Below are 22,323 nucleotides of genomic sequence, written 5' to 3' on the forward strand. Positions count from 1 at the left end.
GATGATGGCCTCAACAGTTTGGAGGTGGAAGGGGTGATGTGGCCAGTGGCCTCCAAGAGTCCAGGGCCCCTCATTTTTGTGCTTTGATTGCTCTGGACTAGCCAGGCTTCCAGCCCAGACAGACTGAGGTGTGATTTCTGATTTCGTTGCGGAGTGGGCAATTAGTTATAAATTGGTTTTCATAGCCCCTTGGCAATGTTAAAGGGATCCAGATGTGGGATGTTGGAGACAGGGAGGAGGTGCACAAGTCTTTTAAGCAGCTCTTTTCCAACAGCCAAGTAAACTGCACCCCAGGGGAGGTGTGTCTCAATGGCAGGAGAGGGGTTCTCCATCATGTCCAGCACCACATTCCAGTGCTGTCAGCCAGCACTTGGAGCACTGCCCCAGCCATGCAGGGTAACGTCACAGTGTGCCTGCTGTGTGCTGGCATAAAGAGGTTTAGGGTGGAGAAATTTGGTAAGTATTGATTCTTACATTATCAAGAAGCAAATTGGATGCTATCAAACTGGGGAAGTACGTTGTCTGAAGACAATGTTCAAACTTAAAATACAATTTATTCTGTAATAATTACAAGCTGGGTTGCGGGAAATATGTAGATCAAACTTGCAGAGATATGCACATACCAAATAGCAAACCTTCTGAGGGATAAGGTACCTCATTTCCAGAGGTTTGTATCTAATTTTCCCCTTTTTAACAGCTAAAGAATTGAAAAGTTACTGACTCATGACTGGTGAAGGTGACCGATCTATAAACCAGTAACCATTTGCTTTTTGTAGCACATGTAATTAATTGATTTACATTTCAGTTTTTTTGAGGGTGGCTGGGAGGTGTTTGTGCTGTTTGCACATTCGTACATGAGGATACAAGCCCTGCCCACACTGCTGTGATTGTTTGCACACGTTGCATAGGCTGTGCTTAACTATGAGGAGTAAAACCTGTGTGGAGTAAAGCTTCAGCAAAGAAACTGTTATAAAAAAAGAAACTGTTAAGAAAGTTCCTTGAATCTAAGCATTTCTACTGTGTTATGTCTGTGAAGGAGAGGCATTGATTTCAAGTATGCTTAAAATATTTGAAATTTCGTTTCATAACTTTTGTTCCTGTAGCTAGAGCTGGGTAGTTGAGAGTGGTAAATTACTGGAATTTAAACTAATAAACTTTAAAGTTTTTCCTTCTCTTAAAAAAAGAAAGATATATTAGAGCTCAATCTGCTTTGTTTTGAGTGGTAAAGGGATAATAAGTGTTTTAAATTGAAAAATTCTTCACATTTAGAAAATATAATCATGCCTGTTTCCCAAACTTCCGGTTTTGGGCTATAATGCATGGATTTGTCCTTAATACCCCAATATGATGGTTTTGGGGGTTTTTTTAAGTTCTTCAAAGGTATGAGTTGAGAGTTTGGGACAAGTAACAAAGCTGCCATTTGAAAGATACGGGGGTTTTACTGTTATATTACAGCTAATTAAATATTCAGGTCTTGGGCAAATGTTAGCAGATAGTTTCGTTTTAAGTAGCTAATTATCTGGCATGTTTGCAAATGATTTTAACTAATAGTGCATGTGGCTGAACTCTAAAATAGTGTCTTTGCATTTCTTTTGTGTGACTTTCATACTAACCCGACTGATGAACGAACGTGCACTGAAGGAATTGGTAAATTGTCCACTGCCGATGGCAAAGCCTTCGCAGATCCCGAGGTTCTCCGGAGACTGACGTCGTCCGTCAGCTGCGCGCTGGACGAGGCGGCCGCCGCGCTGACGCGCATGAGGGCCGAGAACAACCACAACAACGGGCAGGTGGACAAGTACGTACTGGCCATCCCTGCCTCCCCAGCTATGGAATGGGGTTTTTATTTCAGATTCAGTTATTTGTATGTACTGACCATCCCTGCTTCCCTAGCTATGAAATGGGGTTTTTATTTCAGATTCAGTTAATTGTATGTACTGACCATGACCAGCTCCCCAACTAAGGCATGGGATTTTATTTTAAATTCAGTTAATTGTACATGCTAACCAGCCCCAGTTCCCCAACTAAGGAATGGGATTTTATTTCGAATTCAGGTAATTTTATAGTTAGTACTTGGTAATGGAGCTGTTCTACTGCTAGCAGAAGGAGATTGCATCTGGAAGTGTAACTACTGTCCCATCAGGTTATTGGCTTCATAGAGTAAGAGAAAAGTACAAAAAAATATTACTTTCTAACCTGCTGCTCTTTCTGTGTACCAGAGAGTTGAGTTCTTATTCAAGAAAGGTATAAATTCTTAGCTGTAGATGAGTAGGTGATTGCTCTCTTAATTACAGAAGTTTGTCTTGTTTCAGTATTCATAGTAGTGGTCTCTGTGATACTTGGCTGCTGACTTTTTGGCTTTGTCTGCAATAGGAATTTGCCTTGGCACCTGCAGTCAGTAGTTTGTCATGGTCACAGCCTCTGTATCTGGCATTCCCTGAAGTGGGAATAGCATCAGTGAGGTTTGCTCCTGTCTTGCAAACACCACAAAAACCAGCTTTGAGCACTCCTCACTTCATCTGGTCTGTATGAGAGCATATTACAAGTTAGCAACTGAAGAGAACAAGCTAATTTAGACAATAAAGCAAGTGTCTATCTCCATTTCACCTGTGGAAATAAAAAAAAAAAACCATTTAAGGTGTATTTTCAAGTAAAGCTTAGCACTGGGGTCTGGAGCCTTTACTTCAAGGCTTCCTCCTTGCCTAGGAAAGGTGCCCAGCTGTTGCAGGTGTGTTTGGAGCTCACTGTGTGGTACCTGATTTTGCAGTCGCAGTTTGGCAGAGGCATGCTCCGATGGGGATGTAAACGCTGTCCGGAAGCTGCTGGATGAAGGACGGAGCGTCAATGAACATACTGAAGAAGGGGAGAGTCTGCTTTGCTTGGCCTGCTCAGCAGGATATTATGAATTGGCACAGGTGAGTAACAAATGCAGTTAGAGCTAAACATTTGTGAAGCATTGTCTGAGGGGCTTCTTTGATAGGTAAACATTCTATCTATTGCGGTTATTACAAGTTTTTTTATTATTTCAACAGAATATCAGTGAATACAGCTTATTGTGGATTTCCAGTTACTGTTTGGGTTTCTTTAATGGAAAATGCAGCCACAAATGCCTTTAGATTGAAGGGACTTGTCTGAGGAATGAATCCTGTGTTTTGTGATGTATCTACTTTTCTGGCATTGTTCTAGATGCAGTCCAGCTGACTTGCCAAGCAGGAGGATCTAAAATAGCAGCAAACCCAAATACTACAATTGGTTACCTTCTAAAAGCTCATATCTCAGTCACACAATCCTTTTTTAAAATCACGTTTGTATCAACAGTGCAATAATTTCTGTTAATTTTGAGCTATATTGCTTCTGTATCTAAAGGCAGCTGCTTTGAAATGTTTAGGTGTTATTTCTTGGAAATGCCCAACTTCACATTTTGGTGCCAAAACACAGGGCAGGGAGAGAACTTCTCCCCTGTGAGCTTGACCTATGGGTGCCCTGGCCATTATTGCGGGTGACAGTTTCTGTGCTGTCATTCTGGTCAGGGAGTTGCCCCGTGACTTTTGAAAGTTCAGTATTTCACTGGAACTTAGATATGAACAAATGTAGAAGCTCAGGATTTTCTGCAGCAGAGCCCAGTGCAGGCAGTGACTGTGAATGGTCCTGGGGATGGCACTGGGCTGTGAGGGGACATGGCAGCTGCCTAGGGAACCAGTCTCACAAACCCCAGTGAACTAAAAGCAAGTGGCTGGTGTTACAATTTGCTCACTGTAGTGAATTTTGCCCCTAGGTGCTTCTAGCCATGCACGCCAATGTTGAAGATCGAGGGAATAAAGGCGACATCACTCCCTTGATGGCAGCTGCCAGCGGAGGCTACGTGGATATTGTCAAACTCCTCCTTGTCCATTGTGCAGATGTCAATGCACAGTCCTCCACAGGTAACTGGGGAGCAGGAGCACAGTTAGTAAGGCTGGCACATAAGGCACACAGCTCTTCTGAACATCTGTGTTTTTGTCTAACACTTTCATTCACAGGAAAACGTGACAGGAACTGTTAGGAATAGACCAGATCCGTAGTGAATGTGTTCAGAGTCTTAACTGGCCATTATTAAAGATGGATTTTAATATAAATTCTAATGGAAAGCACTGTTCCTGTAGAAAATACTCTGGTGTTGAAGGACAAGAAAAATACATGAAGTTTATCTTTTCTCATTGGTATAATCCAAAATCACCCAGTGAGAAGACCATGGGACACATCCCGTCAACACCAGTTATTTCTGTTCCTTTTTACCAAAGAGGAGTTAAAATTCTTTGAGTGCATTGAATGTTCTGTATTGCTGGTTCTTGACTACAGCTTAACTAACCTCACGGACAGCATTAATCTGCAGTTGGATGCTGTTTATTAAGATAGAATTTAAACTTTGTTCAAATTTCCAAACAACTCCTGTTTGAACTATGGGAGATTCTTTTATCTTTCTGTTTAGCCATGTTAAGCAAAGTTACCTTAAAACTGATTGTAGCATTTAAAACATGAGCCATATGTGAGTGTCTGTCACTTACAGTACCAGAGCTTTAAATTATAAATTTATTCTCAGCCAGCCAGTAGAAGGTTTTCAAGGAATTACAGAATACAATCTTATGCAAAAAAAAAGAAAGACAAAATAAAAAAAAAAACATACCCCAACTCTACAGTAAAAATTATCCATTGATCTTTTTGTGTGTTTATTTGATCTAATTTTGTGTGCTGAAGTAGGAAATCTAACATTCAAACTGAAAAAAATTCCTGATTTGTAATACTGGCTTGGTTATGGTTATTTGGGTTTTTTTACCCAGCCTGGAATGATGGGCTGGAGTAACATTGCTGTGAGATGAAAAGCTGCTGCTGGTGATGTCCTTGGGTTTGTTCGGAGCTGTTAACACTGATCTCCTTCCCCGTGTTAGGAGTGGGTGATGGAAAGGGCTCTCATGCAACCTCTCGCCTGCAGGGAACACAGCTCTCACGTACGCCTGTGCCGGGGGCTTTGTGGACGTGGTGAAGGTGCTGCTGAAAGCTGGTGCTAACATAGAAGACCACAATGAGAACGGACATACCCCCCTGATGGAGGCTGCCAGTGCAGGGCATGTCGAGGTTGCAAGAGTATTGCTGGAGTATGGTGCAGGAATCAACACTCACTCCAACGAGTTCAAAGAAAGTGCACTTACACTCGCATGCTATAAAGGTATTGTCTCTTGTCTTGTTTTGTATTTTTGTTTGAATTTATTTGCTAGGATTTATCTGACTGAAACTTTCAGCAATACTTTGAATATTTTCCTAAGAGTTTACGAAACTGGATTTTGGTTTTAAACGCAATGTCGTGAAATGCTCTTCTGTGGTGTAGTGGTGTTTAGTCTGTGTTTGTGTCCAGATGTGGTGGATGTGTTTGACATGTTGCAGGTGAAAACTTGTAACTGGCTATGTCCAAAGTTGTGCTTTGACACACCACCATTCTCTCCTTCTAGCCACTGCCACATTCCTTACTTCATTCCCAGTTCCCTCACCAACTGTGTGTGAATTCTGAAAACATCTCTATTGGTTCTTCAGAAAATGCGAAGTTGGAATGTGTGTTTCTGTAATATCTGATAGGGAGACAATGCCTCCATTATTACTGGATCCTTTTCCTTCAGAGTAATTCGTGAGAATGTCTATGAATTCTTAAGTATGATGAACTTTTAGGGACTTCGGACTTAATTTCTTTTGCTCTTTAAAGCTTCTATGTAAATTAACAGTGCAGTGGTGATCCACTGTGCTTCTGCAGTTTGCTTTCCAACCATTGTTTTTCTACCAATAGAAACTAAGGATGTGGATTATTGTCACAGTAACTTCGTGCTTTGCCTCTGTGGTTAGGATTGAGGATACTACATACTATATATAACCTATCTGAGGACTTGAATCTGGATTTGTTGTGGATTTCCTACAGCATGTGGTAGTTCCTTACAGGGAAATGCCAGTAATAGTACCCCTGAATGTGTTGGAGGGTCATTCTTGTTTCTTTTTACCCAGAACCTAATTGAGTCATGGAACGTAAAACCTTGAGTGACAGAGATGTCCTGTATTATCTTGGACAAGATGCTTGGTTGTTTTCTTGTCAGGTTATGTAAGACGAAGTCTTCCCGTGGAGAAGAATGCCCCTTCTAAGTTTTTAACCTGTTGATGAGCAATTTCAAAAATGACAGAAACCATAATAAAGTTGAAATCAAGTTTAGGTAAAGCTCAGTAGAAGCTTTTAAAGATAATGTCAGATAATATGATATAATATGTGTATCTTAGTTCTCAGAAGCGTTATTAAAAAGCTTAAAATGAAGTTCAGATGTACATGGACCCATCCCTAAAAGATAATCCCCACAGCTGTCTGCTGCCTTTGAACTCTTAAATGGTCTGTCACTGTACAGTTCAGTAGGGAATAAGCAGAGTTTTGTAGCTTGAAGTCACAAGGAAAGGTTCTTGTGTAAACTTGAATTAGACCGGTCTGTGTTCATCTCTCAGCTGAGCAGGATCTTTGGGAAAGGCTTTCAGAAGGCTGCTGACTCGTTTGCATTAGTATTTTTTCAAGGAGTGCTTTAAAAGCCCAGGTTTGCCAATTATAACTTGTAAAGATTGTAAAAGCAAACTGTGAAAATCTGAATGATTTCATGAAGTGTATTGTCTGTACTGTTAAAAGTTGGTAATGTGGAATGCTTATTTATTTTGATCTGTTTCATTTGAAGGCCATTTAGATATGGTTCGTTTTTTGCTTGAAGCCGGAGCTGATCAAGAACACAAAACAGATGAGATGCACACGGCGCTGATGGAGGCCTGCATGGTAAATACCTTTGTTTGTACTGCTCCCTCCTCAGGGAGAGAGGAATGCAAGAGGTGATAAAATAGAGTGAGCCTTGGGTAACCAGCTGTTTGGGGGCTACAAGTGAATGTGTGCGTTGTTGTTTGAAAAAAGCGCTTACTGTAGCTCCCACCAGCTTCTCAGTCTTAACTGCTCACAAAGACAAAATAATCTAATTTTGGAGGGATGATGTGTTGTTTTAAATGCTCCCTGTGTGAACTTTAGGGGTGACTAATCTGCAGTGCAGTGACGTAGTACAAGTCACTAGTTTGGGGTTTTGATTTTTTTTTTAAGTGTATTTTCTACCTTTGTTTTTATAAATAAGGTCTCTCTGTGTTGTGGAATGAGCCTTCCAGAAGTGCACTGAGCTGGATGATTCATGCATTACAATTGTCTGTTCATCACTGCAGGAAGTGTTTTGCATGGAGAGATGACTTGCTCTCTTCTAGGTTTCTGTAAATGAGGTTGTGAGGTTTTTCTTTTGCCCTAAAATTTTATTTTGAAAAATAATGTAGTCCTTAGTTCTCTAGCAACTGTCCACATGATTTCAATGCAGCCATTGAGGAAAAATCCAAGAGCATCATGTTAATAGTGTGCTATTGTGTCAAAGCATGTCTGCAACTGTTTCTGTACAGACCTTGGATGACCTTTTCTCTCTTCTTCAAGCTGGAGAATTTCTTTAAAGAAAGAACAGGGACCTTGTTTCCATAGGAAGCACGGCAAAAAGAGGGAAATTGAATTTTCTCCCAGTAGCATGTAATCCTTGGAAGACAGGCTGCAGTTTTCATCCAGTCTGGTGAGAGCTGGAGGATCAAGTGTTCTTTCAGTGCAGTTGTGAGGTGATGATGCAAGCGACCAAGGTCAGGTTGTAACGTGGGGAGCTGTGTCCAAGCCTGCTGATAGTGAGCTGGTAATTGTATCCTTGAATAGCCTTCCCTGCAGGAGAGCCTGGTGCCAGTAAGGAATTCAGAAGGACAGTGGGTGCATGCTGTCACCTAAAGGAGACTGCAGCGTGACTGCAGGCTAAAGGTTAATCAGCCCCACTGTTCTCTTGAGGATGAGTTTTTTGTTTGTTTTTTCTTAGTTTCCTGGTGAAACAATCCAAGGGCTGGCTTGATTTGGAGGCTGTGAAGCATCTCACTTAGGGGACAGAGTTGTGAGGTTTGCCTGTGTGTTTTCAGCTCTTCGGTGGTTCAGACTAGGTGTTCGGACATTACAGAGTGTGTATTGACTTTTGAAAGCAGCAGAAAGGAAGATGAGCTTTGAAGTCCCAACTCCATAACAAGGAATTTGTTTCTTGTTATCATTCATCTGCACCCTTGCACAAGGGAGCTGTTCCGTCAAATTGTTGTGACTGTTCCCAGTCTTCATCTCTTTCCATCTAAGGAATGCAGCAGGTGCAGGTTGCTGAGATGTCTGGTCTCTGATCACCAATTCTTTTATAAGTGCCTCGGAGTTTGCCTTGGTCAGGACAGTGCCACACTTAGGTAATGCCTCTAATGAGGCGGCTGTTGGCTTTTAGCCAACCCTTTGAGAACAGCAGCCTGTGTTTATTGTGCACCCCTGATTGCTGTCCATCTCAGGTTACCTACGACCTGCTTCATGGTCAACTTCATTTTTCTCCTTTTGCCGATGTTGTGGCTCTCTACCAGCTACACCTTCAGTCAAATATGGATTTTAGGTACTTGGTCTATTTCAAGTAACTGAGAAGTTTAACAATGCTTTCTTGAGAAGCTGACAGATGTGCTTTGATTGGTAAGGACTCAGACTGCTCTAGCAATCCTAATTCTCTTATTCTATGGCTTCACCCCAGGGTGTTTTTCAGTCACCTTTAAGAGCTTTTCCAAGTCTTCTCTCCTCCTGTTACCTGCCTTATTGTTACCTACTTCAGTTTCTCTGCGGGTATCTTTCCCAGGGTCTAGAAGTTGCCAACTGGGGCTTTTTTGGTTTTTTGTCTGTAGAAGTTGTGAATCAACAGCTACTACAAAGAATGTCTTTTTTTCTGATGCTTGTTATGAGGTTTAGTCATGGAGTGGGTTTATTGCTTATGGCACTCGTTTGCTATCTCTAGTACTGTTGCATCCCAAAGATTGTGCTGGATAATTAAGTCTTGTACCATAATTCTTTTTTCCCTCAAAAAATAGAAACATTTATCCAGCTCTTTTTTCCTCATGTATTTAAGCCTGACTTAGATATAGGTGGAAACCTAAATGTTGGTTAGGTCCAAGTATTACCATAACTGTCATAATTAAATCATGTTCAGTAAAAAGGCCCTGCCTTTGTAGGATCATCTTGAGGCCTGGTGTGATAGTGGTTGCAACTGCAGCATCAAGTGTCTTCAGCCCTGTCTGACCCCTGGGTTGCCCTTTTCCTGCAGGACGGGCACGTGGAGGTGGCGCGGCTGCTGTTGGACAGCGGCGCCCAGGTGAACATGCCCGCGGATTCCTTCGAGTCCCCGCTCACCCTGGCTGCCTGCGGCGGGCACGTGGAGCTGGCAGCGCTTCTGATCGAGCGAGGAGCCAACCTGGAGGAGGTTAATGATGAAGGTTACACACCGCTGATGGAAGCTGCCCGGGAAGGCCACGAGGAGATGGTGGCCTTGCTGCTGGCACAAGGTGAGATCCCGTGGCAGTGGAGCGCTCAGAAGGACACGGTGTGATCCATGGCCAACAGGTGTCCTGTGCAGATCGCTCGGATGTAACGTGGGGCTGGCACTGCTCGCTGCTGTGCCCACAGAGCCAAGCTCAAACACCCAAACTGCTGTGGGGGTGATGAGCATTCACCCCCCCAGGCAGTGTGTGGCCTGGTCAGTAACGGCTGTTTTGTTTCCCAGGGGCAAATATTAACGCACAGACAGAAGAAACGCAGGAAACAGCCCTGACTCTGGCCTGCTGTGGAGGCTTCTCTGAAGTTGCTGACTTCCTTATTAAGGCAGGAGCTGATATAGAGCTTGGTTGCTCAACACCTTTGATGGAAGCTGCTCAAGAGGGTCATCTTGAACTGGTGAAATACTTGCTGGCAGCAGGTATGTGTTCAGAGCAAGTGATTAAGCCCACAGATACCACAGACTTGATGTGTTTTGTATGATTTGGAAGATGCCTGTGATTTTGATAGTGGCGGTGTTGTGACAAGAAACAGTATCCTCAGGTAGCTTAGCAAGAAGGAAAAAGCCTATGTTGCACCTCAGTATTGTTTGATACTGTTAACAGGGGAAAGTGCCTCCTGGAGCAGGTGATCCTGTTCCATATCTAGAAGTCATCCACATTCATTAGAAACATTGTTTTCAGCTATCTGCATCTAGGACAGAATTTTAATACAGGTGATGCTTGGTTTTGCTTGCTGCTCCGGCCTTGACTAAGCCTGGATATCTGCATTCAGTCTCCCTGAATAACCAGTTCTTTAGGAATGGTGTGCTGGGAAGTGGTATGCAAGATAGATTCTGCAATGTGCTGAATTTCTGTGATGAATGAGGTTTACAGCTACATTATACAGTGGTAAAAATTAAATCTTGCTGGAGTTTGGGGTAAAATGATGCTTCGATGTTCCATCTTTCAGTTTATGAAGTTGGTAGAGTCTAAAGTATTCTGCTTAAAATAATAACCAGGAGCTGTATTTGGGATATTTTCCTTGTTGTGGAAGGTGATTTATTTGTATGCTCTTCTAAGAATAAGCATAAAATTGGCTGGATTTGTAATTTTAGAAAGTAAAGCTCCCTGCTCATCGAGGGACAGTAACAACTGTGTCACTTGGTGCAGTGACACCAGCATGTGACACCTGTCACCAGCTCCCTTGGAACGCTCGCTGCCTGCACTTCACTGCTGATAGTGTAGAAAGTTGATTAAGGAGTCTTGTTTTGGCATCAGGGAGTCTCTAATTATACCTCACCCCTTAAAAATAAGAAAATAGCTAATCACATTGGCATTTCTTTTTTTAAGGATAATGTGTTATGTATGAGGAGTCATGCATAGTTTTCACAGAGCTGGGGAATATGAAGCTGGACAAATTATTCCAACAAAATAGTTTTAAAGCAAGTTATTTTAAAGAGCAGGAAATAAGGGAAATTTGTGGAAGTGTATGGGTCTATTGTATTAATACTAATTCAGTGATGTGCATTTTGTCTGGTTTCCCTTGGCACAGAGCCCTGAGTCAAATGGACAATCTGCAAAACTGTCTAGATTCCCTTTTGCTTCATGTAACAACTGAAATCCTTCTTGCTGTAGAGGGACTGTAGGAATAAGTGAGCATATAGGTTTAACTGCTTAGATTGTCAGTCATGCTTTTTGTCCAAGCCTTGGCCTACCCCCTCCTCCTGGAGTACTTTGACTATGAGAGCAATTTTTGCCATGAGAGCAATGCTCTTGGTCTGTGGAGGCTGTTGGTCAGTAGGATATAGCCTTTGTCAGAGATTTTTATGTTTATCTGATGTGAAATACTGGATAAGGGCATGTCCAATATGACAAAAATGTTGTTTTTGTAGGAGCTAATGTTCATGCCACTACAGCAACGGGAGATACAGCTTTGACCTACGCCTGTGAAAATGGACACACGGATGTGGCAGATGTGTTGCTTCAGGCTGGTGCTGATCTGGTAAGGCTTCTGCTGCATCTTGTGGGCAAAGTGCTTTGGTTTCAAACTGTGAGGCAAAGTCTGTGTGATTAGAGAACACAGTGATCAGCTTAGGAATAGAGATTCATATATGGCTCTGAAAAGAGGCATGAAAGAAGCTTTTATTAAAGCCTGCATATTCTGTTTGGTTTACCAGATAAAAGCTCTTAGGGGTAATCTGCTCAGCTCTGAATTTAAAATGTTTTAGTATTAGGAACTGCTGCTTCTCTATGTCACTGTTGGTCTCTGAACACTCTTAGTCTCTTAACTTGCGAAAACTACTACACAAAAACCCCAAACAAAGCAATGTCTTTTAATTGATCAGCATAATCTGATTTTTTTTTTCTTCTAACTCTTGGCTTTAGCACATTGCTTTCCCCATGTTTATTTTCTGTAATGGAAACTAAATTGTTTACATAGTTGTCATTTTCATATTACATAGTGGGAGACCCAAAACTGCATCTTCACCAGCTACAAGGATGTAACATTTGACTTTCAATTAGTAAAAACAATTGATGCTTTAGTCTTCCAAAGGTGTTTAGGAGCCTTATGTCAAACAGGGCTCAAACAGGAAGATTGTTATTTTGGTTGCCTGGGGGGAGGATTCTCCATTTTTTCCCCTTATGTACTCAGTGCTTCTGTATTATATTTGCTTGGGGGTTGGGTTGGGGTTTTGGTTGGATATTCTGGAATTTTTGTTCCTTTTAAAAAACCAAATATGCCAGAAAAAATTTATCATTGAACCTTGTAAATCAGCATAGTAATGAAGTTACTTAAATTTCAGTCGTTATTGGAGGGGGGTCTTGTTGTTTTTATTTAGAAATAAAAATAAACTTACACTATAATTTGGAATGATATTTCTACTCTTCTTTGAGACTGTACTCTTTTTTAGGGCTTATTAATTCTTCTGCAGTAATGTCAGTAATGTTCTGCTTTATTTGTTCTTACCAGAGAGGAAAGTCATATTAATGGGGGAGGTTGTGGGATTTTTGACATGCCTACTGCCCTTAGCTGAATTCAGTGCTGGATACTGAACATGAGCCACTCTAGTAGAGGCAGGATGGGTTTGAGGGGGTTTATTGGATATTTTTTAAAAGATACTGAAGTACTTGGTTATATAGAGGTAAAACCTTTGGAGCATCTCATTATGGGGAGTAAAGCCTGATAAAAAAAAATTAAAATAATTGCTGTGCATAAACTTTAAAACAGGCAAGAGTTGGTACTTAAATGCCACTTCAAATTTTTGGATTTGTGTCATTATCTGCCCTCCCATCAGTAAGGTGAGCAGTGCCTGTGGCCATCAGCATCAACTTCTCAGTACTCCAGAGGACAGTCTTGGTCCTTTCTAAAATAAAGTTGTATTTCACTGCATTTTCTCATACTGCCAATGAAAATGTGGAACAGGCAAGGAAAACAGGGTAATGAAGCAAAGAAAAATTGTTTTGAAAGGAAGACCTGCAATATAAATCTGCCAGTTTTGAATTCTGATTATAAGTTAATTGGGAAGTGCCTGCAGAATGGTAGCGATGCTGCTAGCAGGTGCCTCTGGTTTGAAGCAGCTTCTGTTCAAACTCTTGTGTTGCTTTGCTCTGTTTGAAGTTGGGAGGTGTTTCAAATAGATTTGTTGTTTGTCTTGGGCTGAGGGAGGGCTCTGAAGGCTGTTTCCTTACTGCTGGGTATGAAAAAGCTTCTTTGGCAGTACCATGGGAGACTGTTCTTCTAGATTTCAAATTTCATTCCATTGAGTTTAGATGTTGACCCAGGAAGTCAGGAATTGAAGATCTGGACTTAGACATTTAGCTGGTCTGTCTACATTTGTCCAGTTAGTTTTGCTTTACTGCTGGTGTCCAGACACAGCAAAAGAAAGTACATTTCCTGTTGCTTTTCTTTCCTTCCTTTTTCATCCCTCTTTCCTGGGATTGCTTGCACATATGCTTCATTGTTTTCCAGAAACTTTCATTATCCCCGAGGTTTAATTCAGAGTCACTGAGGAGCTGGAAATGCAACATCTTTTCCTGTTGGAAGGCAGTTCTTCCTGAGGAAGATACTGGTTACGTCCTAAGCAGTAAAATGAAACAGGAGGAGCCAGGAAGATGTCCTGGTCCATGGCAGGGATGTTGGATGGTCTTGGAAAATTCTGTTCAACCCAGATCGTTCTGTGATTGTTTTAGGAAAAGGGATTCAGGTCTCCATAGACTTTTGTGTGAACTAGGGGTGGTCATTTACCACCACATCTCAGCACAAAGAGGTGTTGGCTCTGGTGAGTGAAAACAGGAACCGATGCTTCTCAGGGACAGGTCCTCTGGCCTAGATATCAAGTATGTCATTCAGTTCAGGAACCAGTGAAGATCTTGAGAGCTCTGTTACATTCATTAAACAATGTGGCTTTGTAAGCACCAGGAGAACTAAAAAAACAGTGATAGCTTAGATGAACTTTCTTCAGTTTGTTGTTAATCCTTCCTTAAAGCTCTGCAGTAGCAAGTAGTACTAGAAATGAGCAGTGTCAGAGTGCTCATCTGTCTGCTGGAGAACTGCTCAGTCCTCTGTGGTGCTTTGATGGATTTGTCTCCTAGTGACTAATTGTTCATGAAGTCTGGCATGTTAACAATTCTTCTGTGCTTTTCTGATGCCCTTCTTTAAGGGATCTTTTCCATGTCCTTACAAAGTTAGCCTGTCAAAATCTGTAGCCAAACTAGCTGGCAGGCCTGCACCTTCTCTTGTTAATGTATGCATTTTGAAATCAGCTCGCTTTTGCCAAGTGTATGAATGACTGAATCTGAGGCACATCTGAAGCCTTCAGCCTGCGATCCCATCTGTGCCATAGTTACAGTCTAGTTCTCCCATCCCCTTCAGAAGCAGGGACTTGCAGGCTCTCAGCTTGAGCTCCTGCCACTGGATCAAATGTAAATTTTACTTCTTTGCAACCTTTATGGGGACCAAACAGCTTGTTTACATCTTGTGATCTGTGTGAGTAAAAGTTTGGAGATTAGAACTCTGAAATACGAATTTATAAAAGCATTTTTTGAAAGCAGAAATATGGTTTAGTAATTTCAGGAAAAAATATCCAGCAGTTCAGTAATACATCTATTTACCAGTGTGGCAAGGATTGTCTAATTCCAAAGGGGAGAGGATAATTTTTCCTGTAAGATTTTTTTTTTCTTTCCTATTTCTTCTTTGTGTCTTTCCCAGCAGTTACCTTCATCTCAAGGGTTGTGTAAGGTAAGACGTGGGAGGTACATAAATGTTCCCACAGGCACCAGGTTAAGGACTGTAAATCTCACCATGAGTATTGGTGATATTTAATGAGAGGTGATATCCTGCTTTTAAGCTGCTTACCTTTCAATAAGCTAAAAGGACTTTTTTGGATTACTGTTCCCTCTTGATGTAGAATCACACCTGGATTAAAGGAGATTCTGGTGTCCCTTTTGAAGGCAGCACTGCTCTTGATAAGGTGGTTGCATCTTTGTCTGTTTCAGTGTAGCTGCAAACAAAAGAGAGATGTTCTTTTTTGGACAGTGAGATCATCTCAGCTTTTCTCAGCTGGGCAAATACAGAAAAGAGTTTTAAATTGGGATTTTTTTAACCTGGACCCTCTTGCAGCTGTGCTTGAGGCTGTGCTAGATAGGAGTTGATCTAGTGATGGAATTTACCTTTCTCCATGAGATATATGAGACCATTTATGCAAAAATTGAGAGATGGAAGAGAACCCATGAGGACGGCATCATCCTTGTATTTTTCTCATTTTACACTGTCATGGGCTCCCCAAAACTCTTCTATACTTGTTAAGATTCCACATCTTGCTTTGCTTAGAAGACTAATACTGGCTACCTGTCATCCATATAATTCTGATTGCAAAAAACCCCCAAACACACATGCCAAACTACCTCTTAATTCTTCTCCTATGACACAGTGCTTTTACATTACTTGTTTCTGTCATGGCAGGGAGCATTGTTTTGCCTTCAGGTGATAGCATCCCTCACACTAACGTGGCTCCTAAATTAAAAGCTCACTTTCCTTGATGTGTGTGACAGACTGTGGGTTTATGCATTGTGTATGAGGCACCATTTAAACATCTACAAAAGCAGCCAGTCTTCCTGGATTTGAATTCAGCAGCTCTGGAGGTTGCTGTGTTGCTGTTACAGCGAGGAGTCTGAGGTGCTGTTATGTTCTTTACTGGTTTTTGAACCATCAGGAAGGTCAGGGATTTCTGACTTTTTTGGACTTGGCCCTTAGTTTTGTGTAGATAAAGCATGGTAGGACAAGTGAAGCTCATTTTTGTAATCAGCACTTTTTGTCTGTTGCACTCTCTGGATGGTGCAAAGTACAATGAAATTCTTCATTTTGCCAGTAGTGAACAAAGATCCATCTTGTCTGTAACAAGGTGCTGTGTCTGACCTTTGTGGATCTGAGCAGCTCATGGTAGGAGTCTGAACTCATGAGAGCTTCATTGCTTGGTCTTACCATTGTTCTTGCCTGCCTCATGCCAGCAAACCAGTTTTCAGCTGGTGGATCTCATCACCAAGTTCACATTCCAGGTCTTCATGACCAGGAATATTTGTTCACAGAGCGGGAGCCATGAGTTCTTCTCTTTCCTTCTGCAGGACAAGCAGGAGGACTTTAGGAAGACAGTTTTGGAGGGTATAGAGCCAGGCAGGCATTGGGTAAGGCTGACCTTTGCTTGTAAGCTGCAACCTCAGGATACATGCTAAGGACAAGCATGGCTTGAAGGCATCAGTCTCTTCAAAGATCTGGAGACTCATTGTGCAGACTACTTGGGGCATTCTTGTTCTGTATTTTCCCTTCTGTTGGGTTTTCTAAAACTGATTTTAAAACAATAATATCCCAACCTTCCCAAATGCAGCAGGTTATCTCATTGATAGCAGCCCTCTTAAATCTGTTTCCTCTAAGGTCTTCCATTTTTAGGTGTGCACTTTAAACTAGAGGCCTAGTTCAGTTTTCAGGAAGGTTATTTGGGGCAGGTAAGTCAGTGACTGCTGGAATAGGAGTTCAGTCTTGAAAATCAGCAAAGTGTTAGGGACTGTGTTTTTTTGAATTGAAAGCTTTCTCTAGATCATTTTGTTCAGAGTAATATTTTGATCTCTGTTAAATATTCACTGTTGTCATGGATGAGAGGCTTGTTCAAGAACTGAAAAGTTGGAGCTTTACTTTGAAAATACAGATTTTCTTCCTGATGTTCAGATTTTCTTCCTGAACATTTAAATAGCATGTGACATTAAAAAAAAAATGAAAAAAACTGTCCTAGCAATTAATATAACCATGAATACTTGTGAACCAAGAAGAATTGTGTGTGGGGAAAGCTTTTATGTAGCTGATCTTGGAATTGCCTGAACCAAGGAACCCGAAAAGAAGAATTAAGAAATACCAGAGATTGTCGTTAGATACCCCTGATGACTCTGCTTCTGCTCTGCTCTTGGAAGTATTGATTGATCTAGAAAGGAAATAATTATTGCTGACTGGAATCTCATTTCCTTCTTGAGTCCCAGTGGAAAAGATGCAGAAAGTGTAAACTGCCTGATTTGGGTAACACTCTCACTTTCCCCTCCCTTCCTATCTGTTACCCAAACCCACAGAAAACTCTTCTCAGGTGTTCTTTCTATCCCAGCAGAATTGGCAGGAGAGCCCATAACCCAGGGGTTTAGAGAATGGCTACCCGAATGCGGCAGAGGTGTTCTCCTTTCTTTCTCTTCCTGATGGTACTAATTACCACATTCCTCAGGGCCGGAGCAGTGACAAGAGACAGGATGCTGTGGTGAGCCCTACAGTGCAGAGAGGCAAGGGGATTGTGTTTGAAGACAATTTACTGGGTTTAGATAGTACAAAATAAACACTGGTGTGCATTTCATATAAATAAAAGGGAAAAGCACATTGGAGAGGTAATGGGGATGCTTTGGGACAATTTTCATTTTCTCTGTCCTGATTTTGGTTATCTAATGCAGCTGAAAAAGAGCTACATATAGATATATATATTATCTTTGAAATTTATGGTTATTCTAGGTAAAAAGACAGGATGTGAGGAGACAAAGGCACTGCACTGTCTCAGCTTCTTATTTTGGCTTGTCCTAGATGTCTTCCCGCAAAGCTTGGGTTGATGCTGTTTGGTATCCGTTATTAGGGCTATAGAGAGTGCTGAAGTCAGAATTAATTTCATTTTGAAATAAAACTTGAGTTTCTATCTTCCAATGTGGAAAAATACCATCAAAATGCCATAAGTTTTGAAGATCTACAGCAGGTGGGCACCCAAATGGTTTGGTTTGGCTGGACTGATGGTGTGCATGGTACTGCAAGGATTGGAAGTGTGTAGTAGCTGAGGATGAAGTTCTGCCTGCTTGAGGAAATGACAGTTGGTTAAACTGGGCAGAATCACTGCATTGCATTTAAATGAGGAAGCCTCCTGGCGTCCGTGTTTGAGACTTCCAACAGTGAAGTCTGTTAGAAAGGCAGAATGTTGCAAATAATTGTACCTTACTGCCAGTTATCTGCTGCATCTCAGTGCAATATAGGATGCTTTTCACTACCTTAAATAAGGTGACTTTAAATAAATTTTGCGTCTCACTTTCTTTGCATCAGTGAGGATTTAGGTGTGTGAAAGAGTTCAGGCAGAGGTGTCCAGGTCCTGCTCAGAGCAGAGTGGTGGTCAGGAATTCTCTCCATCCACAGCTGCTTTGGGAGTGATGTGCTGGTGGAACCAGGGGTTTGCTGTGCTTCAGGCACACAGCAGCTTCTGGCTTTTTAGGATCTCTTGGCAGTACTTGAGGAAGGAAAAAGTATGCCAAATACCAGAGTAAGCATCAGGACTCAAGGGCACGCTACTGATTGTTGCAATCATAGAGCCACATGTTAATATAATCAGCTTTACATGTCCTGCAAATGTTTTTGCCATGCAGATAGTCCAGAAGCAGGTATTTATTGACATCTAAGCAGCCATTGCCCTGGAAGGGAAATCTATTTTATTAACAACAACAGCAACAAAAACAAAAACAAAAACAAACAAAAAAAAATACTACTTCAGTAGTCAGTCTGTAAGGTTTGCTGTCTGCCTGTGTGTGCTTGTGTTACTGAGAAAGCAAAGAAATCAGAGCTGTAATGTGGGATTTAGCTGTGTGTTAAAGCAGTGGTGGACAGTAACTCAGAGCTCTTTTGAAGGCTGAGGAGCAGAGCAGGAGAGGGGCAATGTAACCTCTTACAGGGAAGGATGGGCTTGGATTGGGGTCCAGTCTCCAACAGAAGACCCAGTCAGGAGGTTTCTTCTTCAAGTGTATGAACAGAAAACTGACTTAACATGCAGCTTGCAACTGAAGCAAGCCATATGTCAGAGGACATATGCAGAGTTTTCAGGAATACAGAAACTATGAAGGAAGGAATTGAGTTGTTCTGTCGAATCTCTTCTTGTCTGATTGTATTTGTAAGTAGCCGTGTCCTCCACTGCCAGTACTAAATGTTAATTTTCACTATCAGGTATACATGCAATTACAAAGTGAAGAGTGAATTTAGAGCTTGGCTTCTCTGATATTTGATTTAAACCCACACATTGCTAGTATATTATTGATCAGATTGAATATTATTTAAATAGGATAATAGTGAATGTAGAGTGCACATAGGAACACTCCCAGGAAGATGATGTTGTGTCCTCTTGTTCTGCGGGAGGGTTGATATCATTGCTCAGCATTCTTTGTGGTATTGATCATGTCTACATAGCAGGCACATTGTCTAGTTCTGTAACTGCTCTAATACAGTTGTATTCAGCCACATCTTTCCAGTATTCAGAAACTTTTTAAATTAGAAAATCATTCTTGACACTCATTCCCTTGTTGGTTTGTATCATCCTTTTCTCAGCTTTCTGCTTTATTCTCCAATCCTCTTAGAGACTTCTTGTGACGTGCAGTGATTTGTCTCATTTTTATTTCTGATCCTCTTCAGTATGTTTTATAAAAGTTGTGTGCATTCAAGGCATTATTATGAGGTCTGGCAGCACATGGCAACTCTCCAAACTGTGGCACCACAGTTTGTGGTTATGGTGAACTTCCTGTTACTGGGTGACATTTGTGTTAAATGTTCCACCCTTTCTGAGGAGGAAGCAAGGTCTTACTGTTCTCATCAATGTCATGCATTTGAACACTAAAATAAAAAAGGGGTTGTAAGTATGGAAGCTTCTTGATGTGAGACCAGTATGGGTGCAGTCCTAATCCTTTTTAGCGGTGTGATTTAGTATTTTAGGTAACATGAAAATTGACACCAATCAGTTTATTACAGGCTGCTTGTGAGATAGATCTACTCAGATGGGTAGTTCTGGTCCCATCACAAGATACTTGAGAAGCTGAAACAATGGTACAATTTTTGCCTATTTATAAAATAACATCTGTTATTTCTTCTCTAGGAGCATGAATCTGAAGGTGGGAGAACCCCACTAATGAAGGCTGCGCGAGCTGGTCACTTGTGCACCGTGCAATTCCTTATTAGCAAAGGTAAATGCTAGTTTACCTAACTAATTAAAAAGCTTAAAATGCCACATGTTTGTGATCCGTATTCAAAATTACTCTGGTTATATGTACATGAGCCTTTGTCAAACCCCTAAGGGTTTTTTGAATTTCATATTGTTCATGATAGAATAAATTACAAAATATTTTGCTAGTTACTCTTCCTACTCTGTTGTACAGATTAGATTTGAAGTACTGCAGATATTTTCAGTTTCTTAAAAAAAACACTTCCTCCTTCAGAAAAGCACATCAAGTACTGTCTGAAACAGTAGCAACTGCACCACATAGTGATGCTGCTCAGAGCTCAGAGTGAACATTTGGAATTGTGCTTCTTGCACCATGTGTTCCCTCACTTAACACTTACAAGCCCACTGTTGCTGTTGCAACTTCCTTATCTTTGCAAGGTGAGGAGGAGGATGTGTAGAAGCCAATCAGTTAGTCAAAATCCCTTTTGCTCTTTCGCTAGGATTGTGTAGGAAGTAATTGGATTACAAGAGTAAAGTTTGTCTCTGTTCCACAAAATACTGTACTTGTTGATACTTTCTTTTAGAAAGAATTTCTCTGTGTTTAATTCTAAGCTCATCTCTTTCTAGGTGCCAATGTGAACAGGGCTACAGCCAACAATGATCACACAGTGGTGTCCCTGGCCTGTGCTGGAGGTCACCTGGCCGTGGTTGAGCTTCTCCTGGCTCACGGGGCAGATCCTACTCATCGGCTCAAGGTATTCACTTGTGACTGTCATGTTTCATAGGTTCTGAAAGAACCACCTGGCTGATTGATGAAATAGTAAATTTAAGATAGAATTGTATCTTACATGGGGATGCGACACCAGAGAGCAAAACTCATCATCTGGCTTTTTGTTTCTGAAATCTCACTTCAGGATGGCTCAACAATGCTCATTGAAGCTGCCAAGGGAGGACACACAAATGTTGTTTCTTACTTGCTGGATTATCCAAACAATGTTCTGTCGGTTCCTGCAGCAGACTTGTCCCAGCTCACACCTCCATCTCAGGATCAGTCTCAGGTAAGGCATAAGGAGTTTTTTTTAAATAGCACCATCAGTGTTGGGAGGAAACACTTGCATAGTAATTAATTTCAAAATGAACGTAGGGAGCGGAAGAAATTTTTAAAACCCTGCACTCATGAGAATGATTGAGAGTGAGAAAATTGGTTGGTGCTACCTGCAGAAACCTGAAGGACACATGAGCTTTGTTCCCTTTACTGCTCCCTGGACAGGATAGTCCCAAACCTAGGATTTCAAAAGGACGTTGTATTCTTTCCTGCATTTGCTTGGTATTTTGGTTCAACAGTTCTAAAGCCTTATGGTAGTACCCCTCACATGGTGTTACTAGTTCTGTTTGTTACTTAAAAGAAAACATGATGTGTAAATTCAGAATTCTGCAGTCTGAAGTGGCAGCTCCAGGGGAGTTAGCTGATTAAAAGCCTAAATGAATTAACAGGTTTTCAGCCAATACAGTCTAGGATCTTGCAAAGGGTAGCTCAGTTAACTTTGACATACTGTCTCCAGTAAAAAAGCAAGGGTCAGGTCATAGCAAGAAGTAGCATAGAATACACAATTTGAGAAGAGTGAAGAGGAGGATGCTGTGGTTCTGTACCTGTGTATGAACACTTGAAGATCTGGTCTGCCAGAAGGTGTTTTTACCTGAGTGTGTGTCTGTGCCTTTGTTTGAAGGTTCCCCGTGTCCCGGTGCATACGCTCGCTATGGTTGTACCTCCCCAGGAGCCTGACAGGACCCCTCAAGAGAACTCCCCACCTCTCTTGGGAGTGGTGAAAGGTCAGTATGTAGCCTCTCAGAGAATATATGTGGTTTGGAAATGGATAGACTAGGCACCATTTTATTAAAAAGAGCTTACACAGTGTAGTCCATTCCATCAGTTCTTGAACACTTCTAATGAAGTATAACTTAAAACTATTTTATGTAGTTCATAGTTTTTTCCCTTATTTTCTTGCATTCTACAGTATAGCAACACTGGTTGTTCTAACCTTATTGTGCTTATTCTAATTTATTAGAATTATGCTTATTTGATTTTTTGTGGAAGAAAATGCTTGTGGTAACTGCTCTAGTGCAGACAGATAAAGAAGTTAATGTACTCTAGGTGTGGTGTTCACTTTTGAATATTGTACATTGGTCTTGTAGAATAGTTGCAGCTATTATCCATGAACCTGATGCACAAACTTCTTCTGTTCCATCAGCAGCAATGCAAACATGCACTAAAAAATACCAGTGCAGATCTACTTACAGGCGAGTTTTTGTTGCATTAGTAATATAGTTCTCTAGTGAGTAATCACAACATCAGAGTTTTTGCTTTGAATGTGGTCAAACTGATTGGTTAAAACTCCTTGCAGTTATTAAATTGCAA

The 22,323-nt window shown here is 41.3% G+C and overlaps 1 protein-coding gene across 9 annotated transcripts in view; it reads left to right on the forward strand.

The window, feature by feature from the left end:
• The window catches only part of ANKHD1 (ankyrin repeat and KH domain containing 1), a 99,370-nt gene that overhangs the window by 32,750 nt on the left and 44,297 nt on the right, over positions 1-22,323 (forward strand). For all 9 annotated transcript variants that reach the window (XM_066197559.1, XM_066197560.1, XM_066197561.1 and 6 more), the window contains exons 3-14: positions 1,642-1,798; positions 2,768-2,915; positions 3,776-3,923; positions 4,970-5,203; positions 6,729-6,823; positions 9,219-9,456; positions 9,675-9,866; positions 11,319-11,428; positions 19,842-19,929; positions 20,535-20,662; positions 20,822-20,965; positions 21,635-21,737. In XM_066197559.1, the coding sequence (XP_066053656.1) occupies positions 1,642-1,798; positions 2,768-2,915; positions 3,776-3,923; positions 4,970-5,203; positions 6,729-6,823; positions 9,219-9,456; positions 9,675-9,866; positions 11,319-11,428; positions 19,842-19,929; positions 20,535-20,662; positions 20,822-20,965; positions 21,635-21,737 (1,785 nt within the window). The remainder of the gene's footprint in view (positions 1-1,641; positions 1,799-2,767; positions 2,916-3,775; positions 3,924-4,969; positions 5,204-6,728; positions 6,824-9,218; positions 9,457-9,674; positions 9,867-11,318; positions 11,429-19,841; positions 19,930-20,534; positions 20,663-20,821; positions 20,966-21,634; positions 21,738-22,323) is intronic.

This window comes from Chamaea fasciata, unplaced genomic scaffold, assembly GCF_029207755.1.
Source record: "Chamaea fasciata isolate MVZ Bird 193981 ecotype frontalis unplaced genomic scaffold, bChaFas1.0.hap1 SCAF_15, whole genome shotgun sequence".
In the NCBI taxonomy this organism is placed as follows: domain Eukaryota; kingdom Metazoa; phylum Chordata; class Aves; order Passeriformes; family Sylviidae; genus Chamaea; species Chamaea fasciata.